Below are 25679 nucleotides of genomic sequence, written 5' to 3'. Positions count from 1 at the left end.
GATCCTGAGCCAGAGACATCAAGGTGAGAGAATGCAAAGGAAACACACAAAACGAGTCCTTGAGTTTTAAAAGACACTCCTCCCCCAAGCCCTGCGGTGTGTGCACCCGTCCGTATGAGCTGTGCACAAGTGAAAACTGCTCACGAGGTTATACTAGTACATGAAAACTGGACCAAATGCACGGGGCCCATCGTGGCCCCCTGGAAAGTTTGTATTTCCCCAGAGAAACGGGCTGTGCTTTTGGTGGACCAACATCCTATTCTCTCTGTGGACTGGCAAAACAATGCCAGTGGATTCAACAGGTCTCGAACCCATGTGAAACTCTGTGGATACGTAGGAAAAAAAATGCTCGGAGGGGTTTTCAACAGCACCCACACCTCCCTGGCACACCCAGCCATGTTTTCTACCATAAATACCTTGCCTAGCTCCAGCAAACAGTCCTCTGCGTGCCGACCCTGCCTTATCCCTATCAATTTCCCCCAGTATGACCCTAAAACAAAAGCAGGAGTAGCAATGGCACAGGCAACAGCTAGCCAGGCTTTCTTGGACCCCTTGCTATGCACAAAGCCTCAGCACGCGTTCACTGATGTCTGTGGCTCCCTCAAAGTAAAATTTTGGGGCCCCAAACACCTGGGGAAGGACCGCCTGGTGCTCCTCAGAAACATCTCACCGCATGTCCTCTTCCCCAGCGACCCCACTTGGCCATGCACAACCCAAAAAATACCACTGAAGGAGCTACAGGGGGCAGCCCGCCAGGCCCGCCCTTAAATTCACCTGGTAAGCTGAGGCTGGAGCAAATGTCTGGAAAAGAAAGGGCCTCCGAGCAGCACGTCTTCTGTCCTTTTCACTTCTGCATCTCCTGCCAGCACCAGCTCCCACCCCGAAGGAAGGTGGCTATTTCAGTCCCAGTAGGCAAGTTGAAGGGCTTCACAAGTTGGGTGTTGCCATCTGAACGAGCTATGGTTGTGCTCTGAGCTGGGTTATCTTTTGAATCCTGAGCATTTGATGGCTTTCAAGAGCCACAATGAGCCCTTACCTCCTATTCCTGCCTCTCCCTGCCCTTTGAGCCGGCACCCCCGGCCTGTGTGTACCTCCTGTGCTCCAGCAAAAGGCTGGGCTGAGGTAAACTGGGAAACTTGCCCATTTATAAACATCTACCTGAACACCGGGCTCTAGCTACAGGTTTTGATTCACGCGTAAATGTGTGTGCAGACACGACAAATTGCTATCAGCAGTACATATAGCATATAGGCATATACACACATACACACATGCCAAATGCAGAGCACTAAATTTTGGTACTGCTGCTGGCACACCCATGCGACACTGCGTTACCGTCGGACTCAAGCCACCCTCGCTGCACTTCATCACTGATTCAACCCAACCACTTTGCTTCCAGATGGGGGAACCAAAACCCTCCCTCACTCCTGCCAAAGATCGGGTGCTACCACGTCTGCTGTTGGGGTTTTACTCCCTCCACCTTGCAATTCAGAAGGACCAGGGAAGTGTTTTCAGCTACCCAAGAGGAGCTGGAACTGCTCTGAGGTCCCCATGCGGTTGCACTCATGGTATTTGGTTACCCTAACCACAGGCAGAGGGAGGTGAGAAAGACGGAAGAATGGAAAGTTCTCAGACACCAAACACTGATCGGCTCCGTAAAACTTGGCGTGCACAAAATAGCTGATGGTGCATTCACTGCCAGCAAGCAACACAGTCATCCCAAACGCATGCCATTAGACCTCTACAAGCCCCCCACCCCCCTCCACGCTTTGTACATAACACACAGGTAAAAATTACGAGCTCTGAAGCATTGCAAAATAGTCAACTCTTAGTACTGGAAGCAAACACACGTCCAGCAGCTCATGGCCAAGAGAAAGCTGAAGCTTTGCATGTCAGCAGAGCTGACCACTACCACGTGAATATGCTACAGAGATTTGAGAGATGCGGACACGTAAGAAGAGGCTAAAACTGCTGAAATGTACAAAGACATTAGTCTTTCATTTGCCCACAAATAAAAGTCCCCCAGACACTCAGGGAACAAGAGTAAACTATGGGAGTTAACTCACCCACATATTGCTGTCGTCTGAAATGAAACACAGGGGCCAAGATTACCAAAGGCATGACTAGTGACTTGTGGCTCAAAAAAAAAACAAACAAAAGCCATCTTATTTTCAGAAATCATGCAATCCTTCTCTCAAAACAAGAACTATTCACAGCTCTGGAAAATCTTGGCCAACCCCCCCGTACCCTCTATTTAAAATGTGAGACGGATTCAGTCAACTCAAGATAGCTGTCGTGAGATGAGATCACCAAATAGCCACTTTAAAAACTGGCCCGTGATTAATGACAAAACAAAACCTAGAATATCGCAGTACAACAGACCTACCTACCTACACCTTTGGATAGTTTGCTCTATTACCTCTATATTTTTTTAAAAACAGGATATATTCTTCTAATAAAACCATTTAAACCAACCTTATTTTTGTAACTTAGAATTTAAGAAGTCAAAATTCATTGCAGGACCTTTTGATTTTTTGTTTGTTAGTTTGATTGATTTTGGTTTTACTTTGCTCAAAAAGAATTTTAATCTGGAGTGAGCTCTCTTTTGCTATGCAGCAGACACAAGAATAGCCCAAACTTTTCTCCGCAATACATTTTACCCCAAAATCAACCAAAATGGAAGGCGATGTTGAAGGAGGATCCGAGACTAACAGCCGGAGATCCCATGTGCTAATAACTGCAGTAGGCATCAGAGGGGAAACAAAGAATCTTGATGATGAATTGCAATGGGCAAGCTCTTGTGTGTCCACACAAACTGCCCCAAGTTTGGTCCCCAACACTTTCCTTCTTCGCCGTGAATACCTCCCGGCACAACGCACATTTGTTCCCCGTTAAGGTGCAAACACAGCTCCCCGAGACATTTGTAGAGGGCCCCTTCAGAGCCCTCGTGTGAAATCTGTGCTTGTCTCCACTACTACTACTTTACACTAGAAACTACAAATTACTTCATTTTTCATGATCTCCATACAAATATAAAAGATGAAGCTATCTGAAAACCGCATCAGCTAATTATACTACATTACAGTGCTGGAGATCATCGCTACGAGTGTATCTGCACTCACACCTCTATTCCTTTCCCTACGTTACTCAGCTTCCTCTTGCCAGGGGAAATCTCCAAGTGCAGCCAAAGCCTCTTGCACTAACACATAATTTAGGGAAATAGGGATAGACAGCAACGTAAACAATATTAATGTTTACACAGTTATTATACACTACGCCCAAGTAGAAATGCTTGAAAGCCCTCTCTCCTTTCCAATAGCTCGCTTGGCTTTCCAAGCTGCGCATAGCTCGGGAGATGCCAAGACATGCCAGAAATAGCTATTTTTTTCTGCCTCCTTTCAGCAATGAAACTGGAAATCTGGTAATGAGAGCCCCTGGCCAAACTCTGCACTGGCGAGACCCTGAATTTTCCCAAGGTTGGGTCTTATCTCTTAACAAATAGCGAGTAAACCCTCCTGAAGTCCTGGACTACCGAGGTTCAGGTGCCGGGTACAACACATCCGACTCATCTCCACTTCAGGCAATTAGCCTCGTGTCAATAGCAGGAAAGTGCTGATGTTAGTAGCAAAGGTTCACTCACTCCTAGTGTTGTAGTCATGGTGAATAAAGTGCAGAGCAAGTGGGATTCAAAAGTATTTGGGATCATGCGAAGGGTTAAATGGGGCACTCGGTGAGAACCACTGCCACAAACTCCATTTTCTGAAAAAACAGCAACAGATTTAGCTAGCATGTTTCTGCTGGGATTTCTTATTGACTGGATTTCAATTTGTTTTTAATTTGCTCATAACATGCTCAAAGGGCGTAAACAGCCTGGCAAGTGGGTTCCATAAAAGCAACAAGAGGGGCTAGACACGAGATGAAGAACAGAAAACGGACAGGTTAACAGAGTGAGAGCAACGGGAACAATTCCTGCAGGTTCTCAAAGCGCTGACACTGGTGCCACACCTGGGCGGCTTCAAGAACATCCTTTGCAAAGTGCAAACGCATCCCCTGAAAAGCACACAGAGCCCCGAGACCTTGTCTCTCTCCTGCTGGCCAGAGCTGCGTGGAGAGAGAAACCCATGGCTAAGAAAAAAACCCGAGCCATCAAAGCCTGCCTCTGTGTTTCCCACCACCACGGGCACATGGTCCTCTGGCTCCCAGGGGTTTGGGCATCCTCCCTGCAGACCCCCAGGAGTCCGGGGAAGCCACCAGGTAGCCTACAAAAGCACGGCTTCACCATCATCACTGCCGACGCGTACATGTCCACGGGAAAGCTTTGTTTAGGTTAAAAGCAAGTGTTACCGCTTGATTAAAGTATGAGGTTATTAGTTGGCTAGCCAGGATACATCATTTTGCCTGTAATACAGTGGAATTCCCTTTCCAAAAAAAATATATTTTTTAAGGTTCACCTTCAGAAAGTCTTTATGAAAGGAGCGTATAACTCTTCTACCTGGAATCTGCATGGCAGCCTGGCTGCCCTTGTCTCTCAAACATCACTCTCAGCCTCGTAAGAGGAAGGTGGCCCACAGAGAACATTAGGTACAGAAAACATTTTCAGCTCTGAAACGGAAGATGCATTGAGAACTTATTTGTGGCAAATTTGCTGACAATGTGTTTGAAACGTTGGACTTGATTCTCTGATGGAAATGCGCTTGATGTTCCCAGGGGAGCTGCGGGCAGCCGACACCTCTGGGCACACGAGCGGCAGTTCCTGAATTCCCCCCGCGCCCCCGGTGCAGGTGTAAGGCTCGTGAGCACCAGGACGCGGTGGGCTCCGAGCATCCCGTTTGGCTGAACATTTAGGTGGGCTGTCCTGTCACCGTAGGACCACCCGTCAGTACCAAAGATCAGGGAGCTTCATGGCAATGATGGAGAAACAGCAACTACAACAGACACCTTTCCTCAAGGGAAAAAAATAAAATAAAAAAAAAGCTCCCAGTGTGAACGGAACTGGATGTAGCATTATTCTGGGGCAGCCAAAGAAAGATCTCCCTACAGCCAGAGGTCTGTACAGTAACAAGCTATAAAATGACAACACCACAGAACAGGAAAAAGCTGGTCAGCATTCTAGCTTTTTTCACCTTGGGGCATGCTTTTCTTCCAAGATTTTATGATTTTTACACCAAATCTGTAATTTTCTGATTTTTTTTCCTTAAGATACCCTGAATACTTCTTTTTCCTTCCCTTCACATTTTGTCGACCTATATTTTATTTAGTGACTGCTACCCCCTCCCATTTGGATGTCAAATGAAATACAGAGCCCCAAGGAAGAACAACACTGGAGGCTTGGGAAATACAGATGAAGCAGGTAGATTTGCAAATTACTATGCTGTGTGCACCTCACTGACTTCACATAATTGCTCCTTTGCCATCTAATTCAGTTGAGTTTTCAACTTTCTCTGTGATATGCCCTTCCCCCATCTTCACATTGCCATATGCCACTTAAAAATCACTTTTCTGTCTGCCAAAAACCTTACAGCCTGCTTCCCTGTGCCAGAATCCTAGTTTGTGGAAAATGGCAGAAGCTAGGATCTGTCTGGCAACACCCAAAATAATAAAAAAAATAAATAAAAAAATCAAATTATGTATTAAAGGGTGGAATTCAAATGAACTGTCCAGGCTACTTTCACAAGCCATTTTTCTTCCAGAGAGCAGCCAAGTTCAGAGTTAGCGCAGCCATGCCCTGCCCGCCTTGGTGAAGGCTATCAATTCTGAAATTAATCAAATCTGATCTTCACACATCCAGACTATGGCTTTTTGTCTTGGCTTGTGAAAGCTTCATGCCTTCTGAAGTAAAATATATTTACAGTGCTGAGAAACAGCCTCTTTTCCTTTCTAAAAGCTCTCATACATTATTTTTTTCAGGCCAAGTGTGCCACAATCTCATTCTGATATGTTCCTCAAAGGCTTGCAATGGAAATAGGGTTCACTGCTGGGAAGAATTTCAATGTACAATGATCTGTACTCCACAGATCCTAACTAGTTGCACATGATTTAGTTCACATCCATTACAGTTTATAAATTAACAGAGATGTCATTTTCTGTACAAAAAAATCAATGCATATTTATGATTTTTTTATTCAAATAGATTTTACATACATATAATCTAAAGACACAATACAAAATCTGTATAAGTTAGGCAATGCATCACAGGAGTGACCAAAAACTCAACATGTTTACCTTGGCAAAATGATAGAACATATTTCTGCTGGCTGAAAAAATATTAGCCTTTAATGCATTTATTAATTTTACTAAATGTACTTGAAATGTTTTTCCTTAGCAGTATTCATTATTCCTTTTTGTGTTTCATAGTTACTCTTATTTATTTTTTCCATTTTGTTTTTACACCAAGGAGACTGCAGTCAAATAACACTCAGCAACTCATTTCCTCTCTTTGGACTGAAAAATTAAACAGATACTAAATTATGACAGTGAATTTAGAAAGGAGGGCTCCAAGGGCTTGAAAGAACATGTCTGAGATAATATGATGCTTCTAAGAATATTGCAATCACATCCAAGCAATCACCGAAGCGTGCCATGTAACTACCTCCTCAGCTAATATGCTTTTTTCTCCGTGATGACTAATCATGTTCTATTAAACAGCGGTAATGCTGGAAGAACTCAACTATACAAGTGTAATGAAGCCAGTATTCTCCCTGGACAGATTAGCTACAACTGATTTGACACATACCATCATAGGAGCTTCAAACCTGACAAACTCTGTGCTTGCTTCTGATTTATGCCGTCAAGCTCTTCAGAGAAGAGAATGAAATCCAGCCGTTCCGTTTGGTAGAGGTGAAATGTACTGATGTGCTTAACTGTCAGTTACGGAAAGTTGCCATCGCTCCTTTCTTCTCCTCTTGCTCCCGCTCTCGTCTCCCTCCGCCCCTTCCTTCTGCACTTGTAGAGCCTGTGCCCAGGGACAACCGTCCCCACGGTCCCGTGCCACGTGCCGTGTCCTAGAGAACCCACACGCTCTCGTATGCTTCTGCTGCCTGCTTGTCATCGTCGGAGAGCTGTCACTGAAACAACTGCTTTCTCTGCAGCCCCTTTCACTCCTTCTCACCCCCTCGCACTATCCAGACGCGCCGTTTCTGGATGGGACAGGGATGCACCGAAGGGAAAAGGGAAAAAAGGGAAGTTGTCAGACTCACAGAGCAGAGCTGTGACGGGAATGGAGGAATATGAGGCTGCGGATGTAATTCAGGTCAGCGAATACACGAGTAAGCTCCTCAGATGATGGTGGGCATTCTTCCGCTGCTGTTGTTCCGGTTATTGTTCTTCCTGGACAAATTTGGAGTCGCCATGAGGACGAAGCGCTCATCGGGGCAGCCGTACTGGAGGAGAACATCAATGCACTCCTGGCTGGAGGCTTGCCTGGCATAGGCCAACGCCGTGTTCCCGTGGGCATCACGTGCCATCACGTCAACGCCATACTAGAGAAAGAAGAGATGGCGTCTCAAGCTTTGGTGCAAACAGAGCATTAAAACAGAGGGAGCGAACTCAGGACCGAAGGGACTGAATGTAACTGAGGACAAGGCTGGGGAAAGGGAGAAGAGGGACAGGGCAGGAGACCATGCAGATTCTTTGAGCATAAAGCTACACATGAAAAGGTTTCTACAGGGAGGGTCTCCTACCTGGAGCTAAATTTGTATCAGTGGTATTTCAAATAGTGCCAGGGGAATTTCTCCTTCCTCATCTCCTACACTGTTGCTTGCTTTCTATTAAGTAGCAGTAAACAGGCAGAAATTTAAATTGCTCTCTTTAGAGAGCACATGATGAGCAAGACCCAGACTCAGGACAGCAGCAGACACTTGGTGAAATTCGCAGGCAGCAGGTTTGGGAGGCCCTGTTGAAGGAACGTGGCCCAGCAAAAACCACCCCAGTGCTGCAGGCCCCCTCCCCAGGCAGCAGGTACTCACCCAAATCAAGAGCTGCACCAACACCACGTTTCCTTTCCTGCAGGCCAAGTGCAGGGCAGTGCGCCCATCCCCGTCCCCGCAGGTCTCGTTCACCTCCTCCCGTGTCCCGTGGGCAAGGAGCAGGATGACCGTCCGCAAATCTTCCTCGGCTGTAGCCCTCAGGAGATGCTGGCCCAGAGTAAGCTCCAGGCATTGCAGTGGGGCGAGGAAGAGCTTCTGCTCATATTTTGCACGTATCCAGCGCTCCTTTTCTTCCCTAGAAAAGCAAAAGAGAATGCGTAAAATGGTGCCAGCTCGGCTTTGCCTACCAGTATGCTAGCAAACAGCAGTTAATCAACAGAAAAATTATTCCCTGTTCCATTATTTTTGGCAAAAAAGCCACTGTAGAGGCAGTTCATTGAAACTTTGTCCTTGCAGCAGGATTTGTGCCACCCGTCTCGGCACCATTGAGCTGTATCGCTGCGACACTGGCTGAGCTGCCTGTGGGGTGTGTGCCCCAGCCACCAGCTGCTGTCGGGTGGTGGCAAGATCACAACAGCCACGAGGTCTTCAGACCCAGGCTGCCACGAGGATGGGCAACAGGTAAGAGCCCTCGCCATGAAATGGGAAAACAGGCAGACCACTTCCACCTCGGGGTTAAGCTGTGCTGCAAAATATATTACAGAAAATGAGCAGAATTTCCATCCCTAACACCTGAAGTAACCCATACGGTGCTTCCATCCTTCAGCCATCCTTCCTGCACCCACGTTTGCATTTCAGACAGGACTGCGACCCCCTGGAAGACACAGCCTTGCTTGCAGGGGTGGTTTTTTTTTTTTTTTTTTTTTTTCCTAAAAGTTGAGTCATGTTTCCAAATGTAAAAGACATATGGAGGGTTCTCCTGTTTGTTTTTCCAAAATGCAAACTACCAAAACAACATTTTGAAGCACCATTTCCTCCTGATATGTCAAATAACTATCAAAAGCTTTCTGGATGCTATTATATTACAGGATAACAAGGACTACAAACAACTGCCTCAACTGCCCATTAAAAAAATTAACATACAATTATATGATCTAAGAGATCTAGCCCTAGACAAAGTCCCATTTAGAAGTACCTTAGGTAATCTGTTCAGCCTGTGAAAACCATATACATCACCTAGCAAGGCAACTTGTTACTGGTGACATATTTTTTCCTCTGGAGTACAAAAGGAAAAGCTCTGTTTACCCCTTTCAGCACTGTTTACACTACTCCCAGTAATCTAGTGTCAGGTTAGCCCTAATCTGTTTTTAAATACTTATGTAAACAGATCCTTCCAACAGCAAATCTGGATTAGTTTTGCATCATTTCCTGGTACATGTGGAGTGACCTTACTTTGACCTCCCTGGATGCTTTCATGCAAAGCTTCCCAAAGCAGGCACTTCTCTGCACCAATGGCAATTCACCCTGCAGACAGGTACGGGCTTTTTCAGAGAAAGAGGGCAAACAGAAAATTAACACAAAAAGCGCCTCGTTTAAATGAAACCTTTGAACAGCTCCCGCAAGCTAAAAGACACACACAAAAAAAATTTAGGGAGCTGCAAATTAAGCTTTGATGGCAGGCTCTGATAACCAGAGCATCAGTTCAGGTGCTCCAGAGGGAGAGGAGAAAGAAAAGGATTTCTGTTACCATTGCAATCCCTAACTCTTTTATTTTATTTTATTTTATTTTATTTTATTTTATTTTATTTTATTTTATTTTATTTTATTTATTTTATTTTATTTGTGTTGTTTAAAGATTAAAAAAAAAAAACCACTGGCAATGCTTTGAGGGCAATGAAGCATACGATTATTAACAATGAAATGTGCGTTCTTGCAGTGTTGCAACACTTGCAGGTCCAGTATCCAGCCCAAGTATCTAATAAAGCTCTCCTGAGTTTTTAAAGTCTGTATCGAGGAACTGAGAGTATAGCCAATGCTTCCACTCCACGTTTCAATGTGCCAGACTGAAAAACGAGGTGATTCAACATGCACTGCTTCACAACAGTAGCACATGTCTGGGCTTCGGGAATTTATTTCTCATATGCCCATGCACCCTAAAGGCAAAACACACTTCAGACAGCTTCTGCCTGCACTGTACCTCACAAAATTTTCTGAGCCTAGCTGTGAGTCTGCAAATGAATCCCCTTCTCTGCCCCAGACCATCCTTTGGTGGTAGTTACTTTTGGCTCCAGTCAGAGCATCGGCTGCTGTACCAGCACGGCTCACGTGGAAGTCCTTTTCTGTTTAAAAACCAAGCTGCCTTACACACATCTCCAGCTCTCATCACAGTTCATATATATACCTATACATCCCTAAACAGAGACAATAAATGCCAATTTCAGGTGGAGGCTTTCAGAATTTTAGGCTGGTGCTTTACAAATTCCTTGGCATGAATTTCACCTTTGCCATGTGTTGGCATGGGAGCAGTGCAAAGGCATGTCAGACAAAGCAACCCTGCTGCTCTTGGAAGGCTGCAAGAGGGCTGCAAGGCTAGACATTATCAACCAAATCCTACTCAGATTATCCTACTGTCTCAAAAGGCTGGAAAAGAACAGAAAACCCATTTAAAAATAAATCTGAGGAAGGGGAACGTGCTGACACCTGCGTTACTGACGGAGAGGAAAAGAGCTGGATCCAAACGGTCCTTCCTTGAAGCACTCTCCTGCAGCATAACCCGTAACTGCTCTGCAATAACACTGACTGACAAAAATCCCTTAACTGGAAGAAATTTGTTGCAACCAGGCAGCAACTGAAGAGATAGTAAGTCCCCTGGGAGATGCTTGCCTGGCCAGAGGAGGACCCTGCAGCCAGCAGTGGACTGTGCTCCTGGGCTACAACCACTTAAAATTTCGTCCTTCTCACATGATTATTTTTACCTTAGTCTTCCTTCTTGGAAAAACTTGTTCATTTTTCTTGACCATCTAGGGCATCAATAGACTTAATTTATTAAGGTCAAATTCTACCCTTGCAGTCACAGTAATTGTCTGGGAGAGTACCCCCCAGACTCTACCTGAGGGTCGTGGTGGGAACACAGCAAACTCTACAAACAAAAATAAAGGTGTTTTAAAAGTCTCAGACATTTGGGGGCAGCATGCCACTGACATCGGCTATCAAATGAGATTTAGATCCTTTTCAACAGCCCAAACTGGGTACACAAAGAAAGATATGCTGTTAGGATTTTCTCTTGGAAAATTATACTTAATAACAGATGCAGGGGGAGAAGGATGCTTGTCCATGCCTCATGGACTGGTAGAACCAAAATTTAGAAGGACAGGTTTTGAATGAATATCTAGAAAGCCAACATCCACAGACATCCTCTCTTCATCTCTGGCACAAACCATTTCATTTTGTAAGGCAAGTTCTGGGACATTCTTGGAAGTCGGCTTCAGCTCCACTACATGCACTCATCTTAAAAATCCCGACAACAAGACATAAATACTGCAATTTTTGCTCTGATGCTACAATTTCACTTCTGGGATCCACAGCTTGTCTTGGTTGAGGTTTCATTTCCCCAAAGGCAGGCTAGTCCAAGAGCAGAGTTGTCAGCAGTAGATCACTTAACCTCATTCCAGTCCCCTGGAGGACCACTGTTCACATCCCCTGTTAGCTAATGAGCTAAAAAATGAATTATTGGAGCGGTCAGCAATAAGCAGGAAGAGGAGGCACAGTGTTTCACTTCAGCCAGCACTGACATACCTTTAAATAAATCAACTGAATAAGAGTACAAAGAAACGAGAGGAAGAGCGACTAATCAGGAGAAAGATACTGAACCAGTCCCTAAAAATAAAAGAAATGTACAATTAAACATCTGCTAGTAAATATTTCTGTTTTCTTCCCTTGCCTGTAATCCTGGCAACTTCTGCTCTAAGCAACCCCTTCAACACTACGACTTTCAGTTCTAGTTGTCTCCACATGACACCTGTAAGCCAAAACAAGACTATTTTGCTTACTTACTGGTATTTTAAATCCAGTGGAATCCCTTTTTCAGGACCAGATTAAAGCCAGTGTACTGGAGAGGTAATATCATCAGGTGCTCAGACGGTCCCTATGATACCTAATGCTGGAGAATATCTGAGCTGCCTCTTCCTCAGATGTACTAAAATAATATATGTTTTCTACAGCAATCAGGCTAACTGCCTGTGTTTTTAATGCATATGCACATGTGAATTAATAGACTATAAACTCCTGATTAATAGATTACAAATTTTTAGAAAGAAAACAATTTATAATTAGTAAGATCAGATTTTGATCTTTTTCTCTCTGAAGCTGTCCATTCAAACCCAGGCTGCAAACATGAAGTTAAAACCTCAGTGGATGTACAAGGGCCAAAGTACAGGGTAAGACTGCAAAATACTCTGCAGGAAAGGGATAATCCACTAAGCTTTGGCCAAAAAATACCAGGAGTATTAGCTCTTGCAGGAGTCTCCATCACTAGTGAACTCTAAGTACACAGTGGTATGAATAATGAAAACCCTGCCATGGCAATGATACTGTACATAGGTAAGGGTTATTAGAAACAGATGAAAATTTCACTTCTCAGTTTATTTTGAACTCATTAGGTGCTTGCTTCTCAAGATAATGTCCAATTATTTAAATTACTCTGCCAGCCACATCACATCATTATTATCTGGAAACATAAATACCGGGCACTGTAAAGGGGGAGGGTTAACTAGGTAGCATGAGAGAATATAAAAAGCAGATTAGCTTAGAGCACAGTTTCCCTCTGGAGCTACACTGTGCTCTCTGCTTGCGAGTTTGCACCAGAGATGCTCATTTAGGAGCTCGTGTCCTGCACAGCTCAGCCCCTTCCAGCACATTGCCTGGCTTGCTCACCTTGGTTAAAAGCTTGCAGCTTCCAACAATACTAAATCTTTTATTCTCTATTGCTAAAGAGAATAATTCTGCAACTGAGGAGGCCCCTAAATGTTCTCTCTAGTGCCATTCACCCAAACCTCCGTGCCGTGCAGGTGCCATGCTTGTGCGTTGCCATTTCTGGATGCTCTGAAGTGCAGCCATTTGACGCGGTAGTGACCTGGCTAGCTCAGCAAGAGAACTGCCAGATTTTCTCTGTTGTTGGACAGCTGACAAGGTTAATGGGTCTGTTCCAAGAAAATGAAGTAAATCTAACCCCCATAACTCCCAAACTCTGGGAGCGTCCCAGAATGTGTCATTAGCTTCGTGGTCCAGCATGCAAGAAGCATGCATCACCTAATGACCAGTGCTGTCAGAGCAGGGTGGCTGGCTGTGCCGGGGCTTGCCTTTTAAACAAAACCCTTTGCAACAACCCCACAGACATCTGATAAAGTGCATGGCTTTGGACAGTCAGCGATGTGACGTTGTGATGGGTAAAAGAGAAGAGAAATATTGTGGGGGACAGGACTGCAAAGTCTGGAAAGGTTCATGATGTTTTTAATTCCAACTAGCAAAGGAGAGGGGGGGGAGAAGAAGCGAAGAAGAAAGGGCTAGCAGCAAGGAATTTCCAAAGTGTCTTCCTGCCCCGAGCAAAGCAGGAACTGGGAGGAGAGGCATGGAAGAGGAGCCGGGAACAATGTGCTGAGAAAACACCGGGACTTCCTCTCTCTGCAGGAGAAGACCCTGCTCTATAGCAAAGCGAGTGCGTAGCAGCTGACTGCCCCTAGCACGCATGCCTTCTCTCCCCGGCTGCGTTGCTAAGGGGGAAGGCGCACAGGCCCACCGGGGATATAGAGGTCCCTGGCAAACAAGAGGGCTCCAGACAGCAAACAAAGACCGATGGGTATTTATTCCTTAATTACAGAAAGCTTTCAAGAAACAGGCCACTGTAAATCCCCACGTACCGAGAAAAGGAGGCAAAGGACCAAGATTTATGTGCACTGGGGCAAAGAGGAAATAAATATCTCTCTGGCTCCTGATCAATATTATGAGTGTTTTGCCAACCTAGAGGGTGTTTTATGAGCTGTAAGGACAGAAAGGGATCATTAATAATTAAATAAAGTCAACCTATTAAGCTTATTACTTCTTACAAGTTAAACATCCCCGACGGACAAGGAAAACTGCCGAGGAGCCACCGCATGTCCATGCCCGGGCTTGACCACAGGCATGGGCGGCCTGCAGTGCCGGGCCAGCCCTCTCCAGGCGCGGTGGGGCAATCAGCTCAGCTTGGGAATCTTTCCCATCTTTGTCGGGAAAGTTATCAGGCTGAGGACAGAGCTCAAACTGCTGTTAAACCTGCAGTTTTGTCCACCAGAGAGGAGAGGCATAAAGAAGCAGTTCAAAGCTGTAAAAATAATCCAAATTCAAGTTTATTTTCCTGATGTCAGGCCTACTCAAGCAAACAAACCACTCCTGAAAGACACAAATCAAGGTGAATTCACATCAGAAACATGCCCAAAGCTCCCTCACACTTGCAGGGAGCTATTCTATGAAGCCCACAAGTCAGGATCTTCTCTACCATTAGCTCTACCGCTAGACTTTCCCATTTTTCTTTTATAGCTGTGTAAGGAAGAAAAGCCCTACTGTACATGATGACTGGCAGATGTTGCTTCTACATACAGAGCTGAATGTGTTTCTCGAAGTCATCGTGTGTTGAATGACACCAGTATAATCTGAATTTGGATTCAGCGGAGCTTCTCCACTTTGCCTTGCCTTGTGGCAGTGCTTCTCCCTAGGAGTACTCCTCCAAATATCTGCAATTTCTGCACTTCTTGGTCAGCTTTCAGTGATGCCATAGAACAACCAGCATTCTCCCTCAGGTGTTAAGGCATCTGCAGGATTTATTAATGTACAACATTAATTACCAGCCTAGACAAAAAACCAAAGGTTTACCGACTTAAGGCTTTCTAGATAAACATCCTTAGCTGTGGGCTCTGAAATATCACATACCATTACTGCAAACTTTTGTCTTCATTGCACAATCTCAATATGATAATTTTTAAGGTACACACAATAAAATATATCAACTCTGAGGATTACTCTGTATAAAGCAAAGCAAAAGTTATATGATATACAGCGGTGGGGAATACTGCAGATACTAAGAAAAGGCTTATTGAGTTGAGATACAGGTAGTGCAGTGACAACTCTAAGCTCTGAAAGATGTTTAAGTCTTTTCTCAATACAAATCCAAGCTTTTTTCTTCTCTGTAACTATGTGGAATGAAAACAGCCCCTATAGATTTAAGCAAAAAACTTGAAGAACACCAAAAATTATACTTTTCTACTAAATCCAAAACTCACGGAATTTTTTAAACAGCACTGCCAGCAACATTTAAAAAAAAAAAAAAAATAACAACAGTGAACTCTAAGGACTTTAAGCACTCCACTCTGTGAAACCAATTCAAAAAGCACTGCAAACAGCAGAGGAAGGTGGGTTTCTGCTAAGATGTGCAAAGAGAGACCTCATGAGAATCTGGAATACAACAGTAATGAAGGACCACTACCTCTACCAACTGTTTACTGACCCACAGAAGAAACGTTGTGTTCACGGCTCCATTAGTTTTACCCAGACATTGACGGACAAGCACGTAAATACCCATGCAAAATTTAAAACAAAACTTATCAGTGCGTTAGCTACCAAATGAAGTCGAGCTATCACTGTGTGGTTCTAGACCACACATAGACCATACAGAACCTGCTCCCGTTTCTTGGGTGGTCAACCTTAACACTCAGGGAAACAAAAATTACCTAAAAATGAAAAAGCCAAAAGATGTTCTAGAATAGCTGCATGAAAATATTAAAATGGAGTACATTTGTTTCTTGTTTGTTGCAGTAACATCTATCTATATATATGCAGAGAACAACAAACATTTATCAAACACATTTTACTATTCTTGTATGGCCACATTTAATCCAACATCTTAAGTGTAAAGACCAAATTGCACTGTGCCAGTACCCAAATAAAGTCTGGAAATTTCAACTTACAATTTCACTTACAATCACTCAGATTAAAGGATCCCATTAATTTCCAATTTGTTAATGCTAATTTTCTCCTATATGAAGGATATAGTTAATGCAATATTGTTTTAAATATAGTTCAGAAATCACAACATACTTCCCCCCCTTTTTCTAGGGAACAATAAGAAAATTCCATTTGAAATCAATTTTCAAACAAAACATGGAAGTAGTTTTGAGTAGATAATTGTACTACAATGAACAATTAGGGAATGTTTTGTGAAAATGAAGGTAGTCTGTAAACTTGGTTATATATGTCTAAAATTGCAGCTATTTTCACCTAAAGCCAGGCTTCTGCTTTTATGTTCAACATCTAGAGGAAGACTGAGTATTCGAAGAGAAAAATAGTGACATACAAATATTTCCATGCATAAATCTCAATAATCTGTGCCAGGTGAGAGACAGAGCGAGGTAGCCAAGTACGGTTCCCACAGCCCGGTGTAATGTGGCATATAACAGGGACGTACATCAGCCACGTGCGTCGCAGCAGCTCCTCCCGCGATGCGACTATCACAGTGCATTAAGGATACCATAACAGTCGCTGATGTGATCTGCTTTGGAACGTATCACATCATAAACAGATGAAAGAAGAGAAATGGAGCCTTTCCTCTGCTCATAACACTGTAAAGTGGCTAAGTATCATAACTAGGAGTGCACCAGTGCCTTATAAATAATGAGATGGGAAAAAACCTCCAAGGTCTACCCAAAGGACTAATGAACTTGCTGTGTAGACATTAAAGAGATCTCAAATGTGAGCTTGCTTAGTACACAAAGGTGGTTTTGATGACCTGAAACGGAGAAGCATATTCTGGGCTGCAGAATGTGAATGTAATCCTTACCTGAGGGTCAGGAACTGAAAGAGGAAAGTCTAAATACAGTACTTCACAAAGACATCCAAAATTTTTCTTCACAATTTTGACCCTTTGTTACCAGTAACTCCCAAGCAATACTACCTTTGGTTTACAAGGAAAAATAAAAACCCTTTTAGGGGGCTTTAATATTATCTTAATTCCAGCAGAAGCAATAAGAAGATACTCTTTGGAGTATTTAGGGGAAAAAATCAACACCACCACACTGAATTTATGTAAGATATAAAAGAGAAAACAGAAGTAATAAACACTGTATTCAAGCATAGACTGTGAAGAAAAACACATTTGGAACAGCAAGCAAATAAAAAAAATGCTTCTTCTGTGCAAGTCAGCAGTGGAAAGACAGAATATTTGCAGCTATAGGTTTAGAGGGCCGGGAAGCACCTGTACGCACACAATCCCCATGGGCAGCATTTTCATGACCCATGTTCTTCAGACGCCACTTGGACTCGCTTGCTTCCATCTCCTTCCTAGTGACCTGGAGGCCTCCCCTCTGCTTGTAATCACCTCCCAGCTTCTCCTTATCAGCATTTCTAATGCATCCTGCACCCTCCTCCACCTCTCCAACACATCTTTGCCTGTTCTACTATGCCAACTCCTATCATTCTTTAATCTGCTGCTTTGGCCTCCTCTTAACTCTTGCCAATTCTATGAGCTCTACAGAAATCATTAATGTTATCAGGCTCTTCCATTAGTTTCATATTTCATTCCTACTTTAATTTAATGAAAATGATGCCTGTCTTGCCAAGTTAGATCTCTGGGGGAGATGGAACTCTCCCTTCAGGAAGTGATGGGAATTCCCTCGATCTCACTTTTAGTGGACTGCAGGTGTTTGATGCCTTTCTACAACCACAGACAAGACTTATTTTAAAAAAGGCTGCTGGTAAATGAACACTGGTTGCTTAGAAAGCAAGAGATGAAGAATTAACTTCAGTAATTAAGATAAAAAAGAAAAAATCTTGAGAAATCACCAGCAGCTGATGTTCACAGAAATCTTTGGGGTTTCCTCTGTACCTAGGAAATGAAACCTCAATGCTCTTTTTCTTTATTTACATATTTTTACTGTTTTTTGTTAGTTTGTTTGTTTTTTAATAAGAATGAAATGCCATTCCTGATACATGACACATCAGGGTGTTAAGGCATCACCCAGGCTGAGTTAGAAAAAAAAGTGAGTGGGGAGAAGAGACAAAAGAGAAATGTGCCTTGTACTGAGGTAGAATACCACCAGTGGACAAAACTGCCAGAAAGGACACATGCCATCGGGGTGCCCAAAGAGAAGAGACTAGAAGGAGGCTCAGCTCTCAGAAGATACTCGAGTGCTCAAGTACTGCTGGGACATTTCTAATTGCAAGCCTACTTCTATTAATCGCTTGCAAACCTTTAGGCTTTTATGATTTACAAGCCATATGGTTGGTGCTTAACAAAGAGAAACCCAGACAAAACCCAAGAGCAGAGAAAATATGCGCAGGAGACACCTGCCAAAAGTGACAGCAAGTTCCACCTGAGAGCACCTCTGGAGAGAATTGAGTGGGAATTTAAAAGCCACGTGCCAAAATGAAAACCTCTGCCACTTGCCAAAGTGCCCCCATTGCATAAGTGCCCTCTCTCTTTCAGCCACTTTCCTGCAATCCCTCTTCAGGACACATTTGGAAATTATTTAAAAAAGATTAAGTATCCCATATCTGTTACCAATTAGAAGAAACACGTGAATATTATTTTCTAATTTGTGACGCCAATGTGCCTCTTTAAAGCAAAGTAACTGAAATAATTACATTGACTCCTGAATATTTCTATAATGCTCCTGGAGAAAAACAATGTGGGTATGTCCTTTTCTGCCTGATGTGCCCCAGGGCTGAATGTATCAATAAGAACATCAAAGCCCCAAATGTGAACTGCCAAAAAATTGTATTTTTTGTGAAGCGTGTACGCTGGTTTGTGGCAGCTGCAGCCCAAGGGCTGCCAAACGGATTAGTTAGCTTCTAATGGTCTACCGTGGATTTGCAACAAGGAGGTGGGAAGGAGGAATGGCCGAAGGAGGATAAAAGTTGAACAGCAAACACACGGCTCTCTGCTCTGATCAAGTTGTCCAGAGCACAAGTGACCAATTTTCAGCCAGCTATTGATGTACAAGCTCTCGCCCAGGATTTATAATAGCAGTGATGTAGGTTTCTTTTTTAAAACCCTGACACAGTGCGACTTGAGTGACTAACTCCTGAAAATTGGTAATTTCCTGGTGGTTAGCAGGAGAAGGTCTGCCAATGAGAGAGCAGAACCTGCTAATAAATTTATAGTGCGTTATATGCCAATTAGACCCCTTCAGCCATTCAGGAGGCAGTGCCACCAATCAGGTTATCATCCCACAAATGTACTCTTTAGAGCTGATCTCATCACAAATCAATCCTGCATTTAGTGTGCAATTCTCATTAGTATTACTGAGGAATGCACTTGTGAAACAATGCAAGCAGGTATTTTTCTTCTCCCCTCTACGTGCCCTTCTGCGCAGCTATTTACTTCTTGCACCCAGTCACGTCCGAACTTCAAATGGTAAATAATCATTCTGAATACCACATTAATTCTGCATCAAACCAGATTTATTACACGCGTCATACTTGGGAGTTTCACCGTCATTCACAAGCCATCCGTGAATCTGTTGGTTAAATTACATCCTTGTATCTGACCATGCACCATGCAGTATTCTATCAATACAGTGACTCGGAGCAGATCCCCACCCTATGACATCCACAAGTGTGAAGACACCCGATGCTGTTTACTTGGGAATCACAGTCAGAAAAAGGGAAAATACAGAAGCAGAGAGCAATACAGAGTCTGTAGTGTTCAGCATACACACTGATCTACCTTACAACCCTGGTCACAGAGTGAACTACATCTTGGTGCTTATAGTCTATGCCAGTAATATTGTGGTTTGGATGCTTTGCAAAGCAAACTTGCTTTCATTTTCTGCTGAATAAGGCTAGAAATAGACTTCAGTTTCAGCTTTGAAATCTAAGGCAGCAGAAAGATACCTACTGGTTAGGTACAGGAGGCAGTCTGAATCCCTACTAATGCATTCCTCTTTTCCTTCTCAAGCTAGGTTCAGACCTCAGAGAAGCACACCCCAGAAATCTGACCCAACCTTAGGTGGCCTCTGCACATCTCACTTCAAAATTACGTTGCATTTGTGCCAGCAGTTGATCAGATTTGTTCTGATTGAGCTAAACGCTTTGTGATTTACTGTCAGCTGCCACAGTAAGAGCACCAGTGGCAGACAAAAGTAGTGATTGTAGCTGGTTTGAGTGCTAGGGCAACATCCTTGTGGGGGCCCAGGAAAGGGTACCAGGCTTGTGCCAAGAAAAACAGCATGGACTCCCTTCCACGACGCTTCATCCTCTTCCTCCTGCACTACGATGCCCGAGAGCACCAGGCCATGGCTGCATGCACTGGAAACTTACCTGACCAATGAGTTGTGCTCACCTGGCAGAGATAACCACCACTCCTAGTGCTAAGGGAATAGAACTCCCACACCAGAGCTACCAAAGCAACTCTCAGAGCTGAGGCACCTCATTTCCCTGCTCCCTCTGATGCGTGGCCAGGTAAGCTCAATTTTAATCACTGTAGGACCAAATTTTGTTCGGCAAACTACCACCCCCTGCCCCCACTCATTTCAAAGGTTGCAGACTCCCAACAAAAAAACACCTCATGAACAGCGGTGCAAGATGCCCAAGCCTTGGGCTGTCACCTGCATCTTATTTCTACTTAACCTCTTAAATAACACTGGAATTCACTCTGTCCCCTGATGGGCACCGTAATGAGAACCACCTGCCAATCACGGCTCCATTAGCCTGGACAGACTCTCACTTCCTGAAACAATTTATTGGATTCCCAGGAGCAAACAGGCCCTCTTCCTTTTGAGCGGGGTTTTTCGGGGAGCTATTCAGTGGGAGCGGGTCTCCCCCCTGCTCCCGCTGAGCAGCCATTGTCTCCCCCGTTCCCTCATGCACGCAGTTTCCTGAGCCGACCCACCTCTTCTGTCCCAAGTGTTTGCCAAAAACTTTTCTCGGCTGCTCAGTTCACCGGCGCGATACAAAACCCACCAGCTGTTTGCAGCCACTGGGTTGGGCTGGGACGTGCGCCCCGCTGTTAACCCCTTCTGCTGTCAGCTCCTCCACCACGGGTCTGAGAGGTTCTCGCTTGCTGCTGCCCTGCAAAGAAGTCTCTGCTCTTATTTAGCGAGGAAATGTCACTTTGTGGGCCGTTCCTCCCTCTCGGTTACACTCAAATTGCAGCGCTGAGAAAATCTTACTAATAGAAGATAAAACCGCTTTATTTGAAACATTATCTTTAAAGGAGTTTTCATTTCCCTGCATGCGCGCAGTCCTTACGAGGTTCATTTGCAATGTGCATGTCTGTTTTGATGAGATAATAAAATGTATTTTATTTAAAAATATTTCAATTTTCCCCCAAAGGAGTTTAAATGGTCAGTTAATCTTTCTGCTTCAGAACAACCCACTGAGTAAATAAAAGAGGGCTCGAGATTATATAAACCAACATTTTTTTCATTGTAACGCTGGTCTTGGAGACTGGAATACGCTGTGTAACTGCACCTGAGCATTAGCTGTATGCCCTTTTGGTACACATCAGTTTAACTTTTAGCCTGGAAAGAAAAAAAATGGAAACAAGATGATAGTTATCTCTAGCCTTCTGTGATTCTCAAGTCAATAGTAAATGGGCGGGGGGTGGGGGGGACGACTCGTTAGAGCCACAGTGATCCAATCAGGATGAAATTATGCAGTCATGTAAGAAATAATATCTATTAGGCTAATTTAATCAACGAATACTTTACAGATGAATTAGAATGCAGAATCCAATTATTTCAAACATTTGGACTGTCAGCCGCTGTGTTTTTTAAGCAGTGAAAGGGGAGAAAGGAAAGGTTTTAAGGAACCTTTTAAGATGACAGTGGCTGGGGTGTATTTATAACAGGAGAGCTTATAGCAGCAGCAAACTGACAACTACAATCAGCACCTTACGCTGCTCAGACAGCTCTCGCCCAGGCGGCTCTAATCTAACCACTCCATGGCTTCTGTGGCATGTTGCTCTGGGATATTGGTATAGACAGCTTGATTTGCTGTTTCAGTGGCTGATAATTACTGTCTCAAGTCTTTATAATTTCCTCTTGCCAGCCGCCCTTTTAAAAGAAGGCTTACACTCTAATTACAATAGCTCTTTTTTGTTTTGAAGGTAAGAAGTGCCCATGGATAGGTGAAAAATACCCTCATGCTGCAGACTCCGTTGGTTGTGTGGAGTATTTATTCCCCTTGGAAAGGAAGAGCTTAGTTTAAAATGCCAAGTGAAGGGAAATGGTATACACGTAATTACTACTAGAAGGGGAAATTAGCTTAGAATCCAACTTGAATCAAATAGGACAGGACAGCAGAGCTGAGGGCGATGAGTACACACAGCGCACATCCTTGGTTCAGTGTTACAGAACATCAACTAGCCCATGCTTTGCCAAGTCACAAGAAGATCCTGATACTGACTAGAAGACCATCATTCCTCCACCAACAAGGCTTTTGGACGGTGAGCTTTGCCCTAGAATAAAGGCACAAGAAATCCCACATCCACAGCCTCTCTGATTTGGGAGAATTTTCTCCCAAACCCACTGGAACTGGCATTTAGTAGAGCATGATTGCAGATGCCCTCAGCCTGAGCTGAGGACAAGTGTCTGTGATAAGCCTCTCCATCGCCTTCCATCACTTTAAGTCACCTAGCACATCTCAGGAAGTGGTGGAACATCTTATGTACACGTCCCATCCCACAGGGCCTGCCTGCTGCATCTGTTATCAGAACAGCTATATCAAGAATTGAGGATAGCCAACAAGTGTGTTTTGCTCAAGTCTACACAATAAAGATGATTTTTTTCCTCTCATCATCAGTAGACAAGCTTCTCCTGATAGCATTTACCAGTGTATACAGCAGAAGAAAAGGATCCAGTCCCATACTACCTCCTGAAAAAACAGCGGTAAGAAGCAGCCAGGCTTTAATACACTGCCACAGACAGCTGAATGAGCTTGGTACTGCAGCTCCAGCTAAAGAAAATTCATGCTCTGCTGTTTGCTTATGTATTCCTTTGAATACTTCAGCAATATCGTGAAAACACACGGAAAACACCTTGCCTGTTGCAGCATGTAGATGCCCCGTTGCTCTGTAACGTCTGCGCTGCAATTCCCAATATACCTGCGATCCAAACATTTTTCTGCCCTGTCATCTGGAGCGGTTAATGGACTCTCTCATTGACTGGCTCTTGCTTATTTAAACATTTAATGCTCTTCTGATGCCCAAATTATGGCTGTTTCATGTGATGGATTAGCACAGAATATAGGAGTGACAATTTTCTGCAATCTGTGGAATATCAAATTTTGATTACTCCAGGAAGAAAAAGTAAAGTTATAAGTAAACTGTTTTGATTGATAAGGAGCAGAGGAATACTTAATGCAGTGGTTCATTGGAAGCCTTGATGAATGCCTGGCAGGACCATGATGAGTCTCCACTGAAGACATGCAATAGCTCTGGGAAGATTTAAGATATTTATTGCTCAAATAAAACAAAACCAAGTGAGATGAGTAGGTGAAGTAGCATGGGGTGATTGCAATCTGCTGATCAAGTCCAAATATAATTCCGATTTTTGCAGAGCAAAAACAAACTCATTTTGCAGCTTGCCTATAGAACAGTGAAGGTTATTTTAGGAATTTCAGGTGCTGCCTCTCTTCAACAAAGATCCATTTCAGGCCTTCATAGCAAATTATCTTTAGTTAACTCTAGCAGTTGTTCTACTGTCAGGCTGTAAATTATTTAGCAGTATGTTTTAAAGATAAAGATATAAGACACTTGCAAGTATTTTTTAATATGCCCATTTTGAAACAATTTATCACCCAATTTCTTCAATTTGTCAAAATTGACAAACTGAGTACTTCTTATTCAATTCTTCCACTAAGGGCCTATTGTACCAAATCATTTCATTGTTATACTTCTGGTTTTGGTGAGACACTGTAATTGATGGCATTTATCAGCTCAGTCAAAAAAAAAAAAAAAAAAAAAAAAAAAGAGAAGAGTCTCATTCTGTAATATGCTGCTTGCTCTCCCTCCAGCAAGCAGAGAATTTGTGATTTGTGCCTGCAGACAGCCAGTGAAATCTGCAGCATCAACATCCTCCTGAGCCTCGCTCCTTCCAGTGGCATCATTTCCAGCTACAAGACTATCGACTTCGAGCTGAGAAAAGGTTTCCAAAAGACCGTTTGTAGCTACCTACTGAAGTTTGTGCACACTGATGTCTAGCAGAGGCACTAACTTTTGTGGCAAGGAAAGGTGCAGAGCCTCTGTGAAGCGACAAGGCTGCTTTCTTATCAATTACACATCTCTCCTATGCGGGGCTTCGATGGCAATAACATGTCAACAATCCTCCTTGTGTTCTCGTGATGGTAAAAGCAGATGTGACCCCTTCCCTCTGAAACAGTTGCTGAACTGCATCTCTGTGAAAATCCCCGGAGCTTGCTCTGACTGTGCACAAGGAAGGGACTTTGTATTGAAAGCACCTTCCAAAACAGTTCAGACCAAGGGAATCTTCTGAGAGATACAATGAAGAAGAAAGCCACCAGTGCAGAGTATGATGCATTAGAAGGGAGGGCTGCATCAGAGCATCACCTTCTCCTCCTTCAGAAAGGGAAGCTCACGAGCCAACAGTGTTGCTTTGCTATTAGAAAAAAAAAAAAAAAAAAAAAAAAAAAAAGCACAGCTACAGTTGCATGGGGAAAATAACTTTTTATTTTTAGTTTACTCTTGCTGGGTGGGGCTGATCGATGTTTTGGACGGAGAAATCTGAAAGTAGGCGTTGTGACCCAAGATGATTGAAAAAGTTGTCTTGAGTTTGTCTGTTCTGAAAAGTGGGGGAGACTTCAACCATCAGCAATCTACCTCAGACAGAGGCTCTGATTAGAAATGACAGCTCTGCAACAGGTTCCATAACTGCAGCAGAACTCCCTTGCTGTCATACGTTGTTGAAAAAATTCCCTAAGAGCTCCTGCTATCTCCCCCCCCCCCCCCTTTTTTTTTTTCTTTAAAGCTCACGGATTAGGTCACACAGGATGGAAAACCTGAGAAATCCCACTTCTGCCCAGCAGTCTCCATTCCGGAGCACACATGCAGCAGGCACCTGCACCGACAGCGCCGAAAACCAGGCTAAGAGCACAGTGAGCGTGATCTGCAGGACCAGGATGATCTGCAGGATGAGGAGCTGTGCCCTAAGCCGCATCGCAGTGGTGATCTGATCACGCTCCTGCCTGAAGCAGAGACCTCTGCCTCCCCGCGCCTTGCCTGGTGAGCTAAGTGCCAGCAGTCACAGCAATCACGCTGTTTGCTTGTGGTACACCTTTTGGGAATTGCTTTCACTTCTGAGGAATACACTAATGTGTTAGCTACCTCTAATCCTGCCTGGATGCTTAGAAAATGCTATCACTCCCTTAGAGATCAAGTGGGCAGCAGCCCCTTAACAGGAACTGGTCTATGAGCTACCACCACATGTCTAATTAATGACCCTGCCGGTCGCAGCTGGAAGAGCTGAGCTGGGGGTGATTAATTAAATTAGCTGGCAGAGGAAATTACAGTGGAAAAGCCAAAGTTTGATTGCTCCATAATTAACCGCAGTGCAAATAATATCTGCATCTATAACTTCCAGCGATGAGATCAGAAGCCAATTGAATTTGGCACTGATTGAAGCTGTAAATATCCTGTGGTGAAAAATGATAGGTTTGTTCTGAAGGGAAAACTTACTGAAATGGACATCCAGCGGATGCAAAAGGGGAGCAGGGGACATGGGAGGAAAGAGCACTGGAATTAGATTCTTTATTTCAGCTGAGAGTGGATTTCTG

The 25679-nt window shown here is 43.8% G+C and overlaps 1 protein-coding gene across 6 annotated transcripts in view; it reads right to left on the bottom strand.

Annotated features, from left to right (window-relative positions):
* Positions 1-2530: 2530 nt before the first annotated feature.
* AGAP1 (ArfGAP with GTPase domain, ankyrin repeat and PH domain 1) overlaps positions 2531-25679 on the bottom strand; it is a 361585-nt gene continuing 338436 nt past the window's right edge. For all 6 annotated transcript variants that reach the window (XM_035331711.1, XM_035331713.1, XM_035331712.1 and 3 more), the window contains 2 exons: positions 7965-8220; positions 2531-7478 (listed from right to left, as the gene is read on the bottom strand). In XM_035331711.1, coding sequence (XP_035187602.1) covers positions 7275-7478; positions 7965-8220 — 460 coding nt within the window. In that variant the 3' untranslated portion in view covers positions 2531-7274. The remainder of the gene's footprint in view (positions 7479-7964; positions 8221-25679) is intronic.

This window comes from Oxyura jamaicensis, chromosome 7 (genome assembly GCF_011077185.1).
Source record: "Oxyura jamaicensis isolate SHBP4307 breed ruddy duck chromosome 7, BPBGC_Ojam_1.0, whole genome shotgun sequence".
Taxonomy (NCBI): Eukaryota; Metazoa; Chordata; class Aves; order Anseriformes; family Anatidae; genus Oxyura; species Oxyura jamaicensis.
The sequence above is the reverse complement of the archived record's forward strand: the minus strand, read 5'-3'. Positions and strand labels throughout refer to the sequence as shown.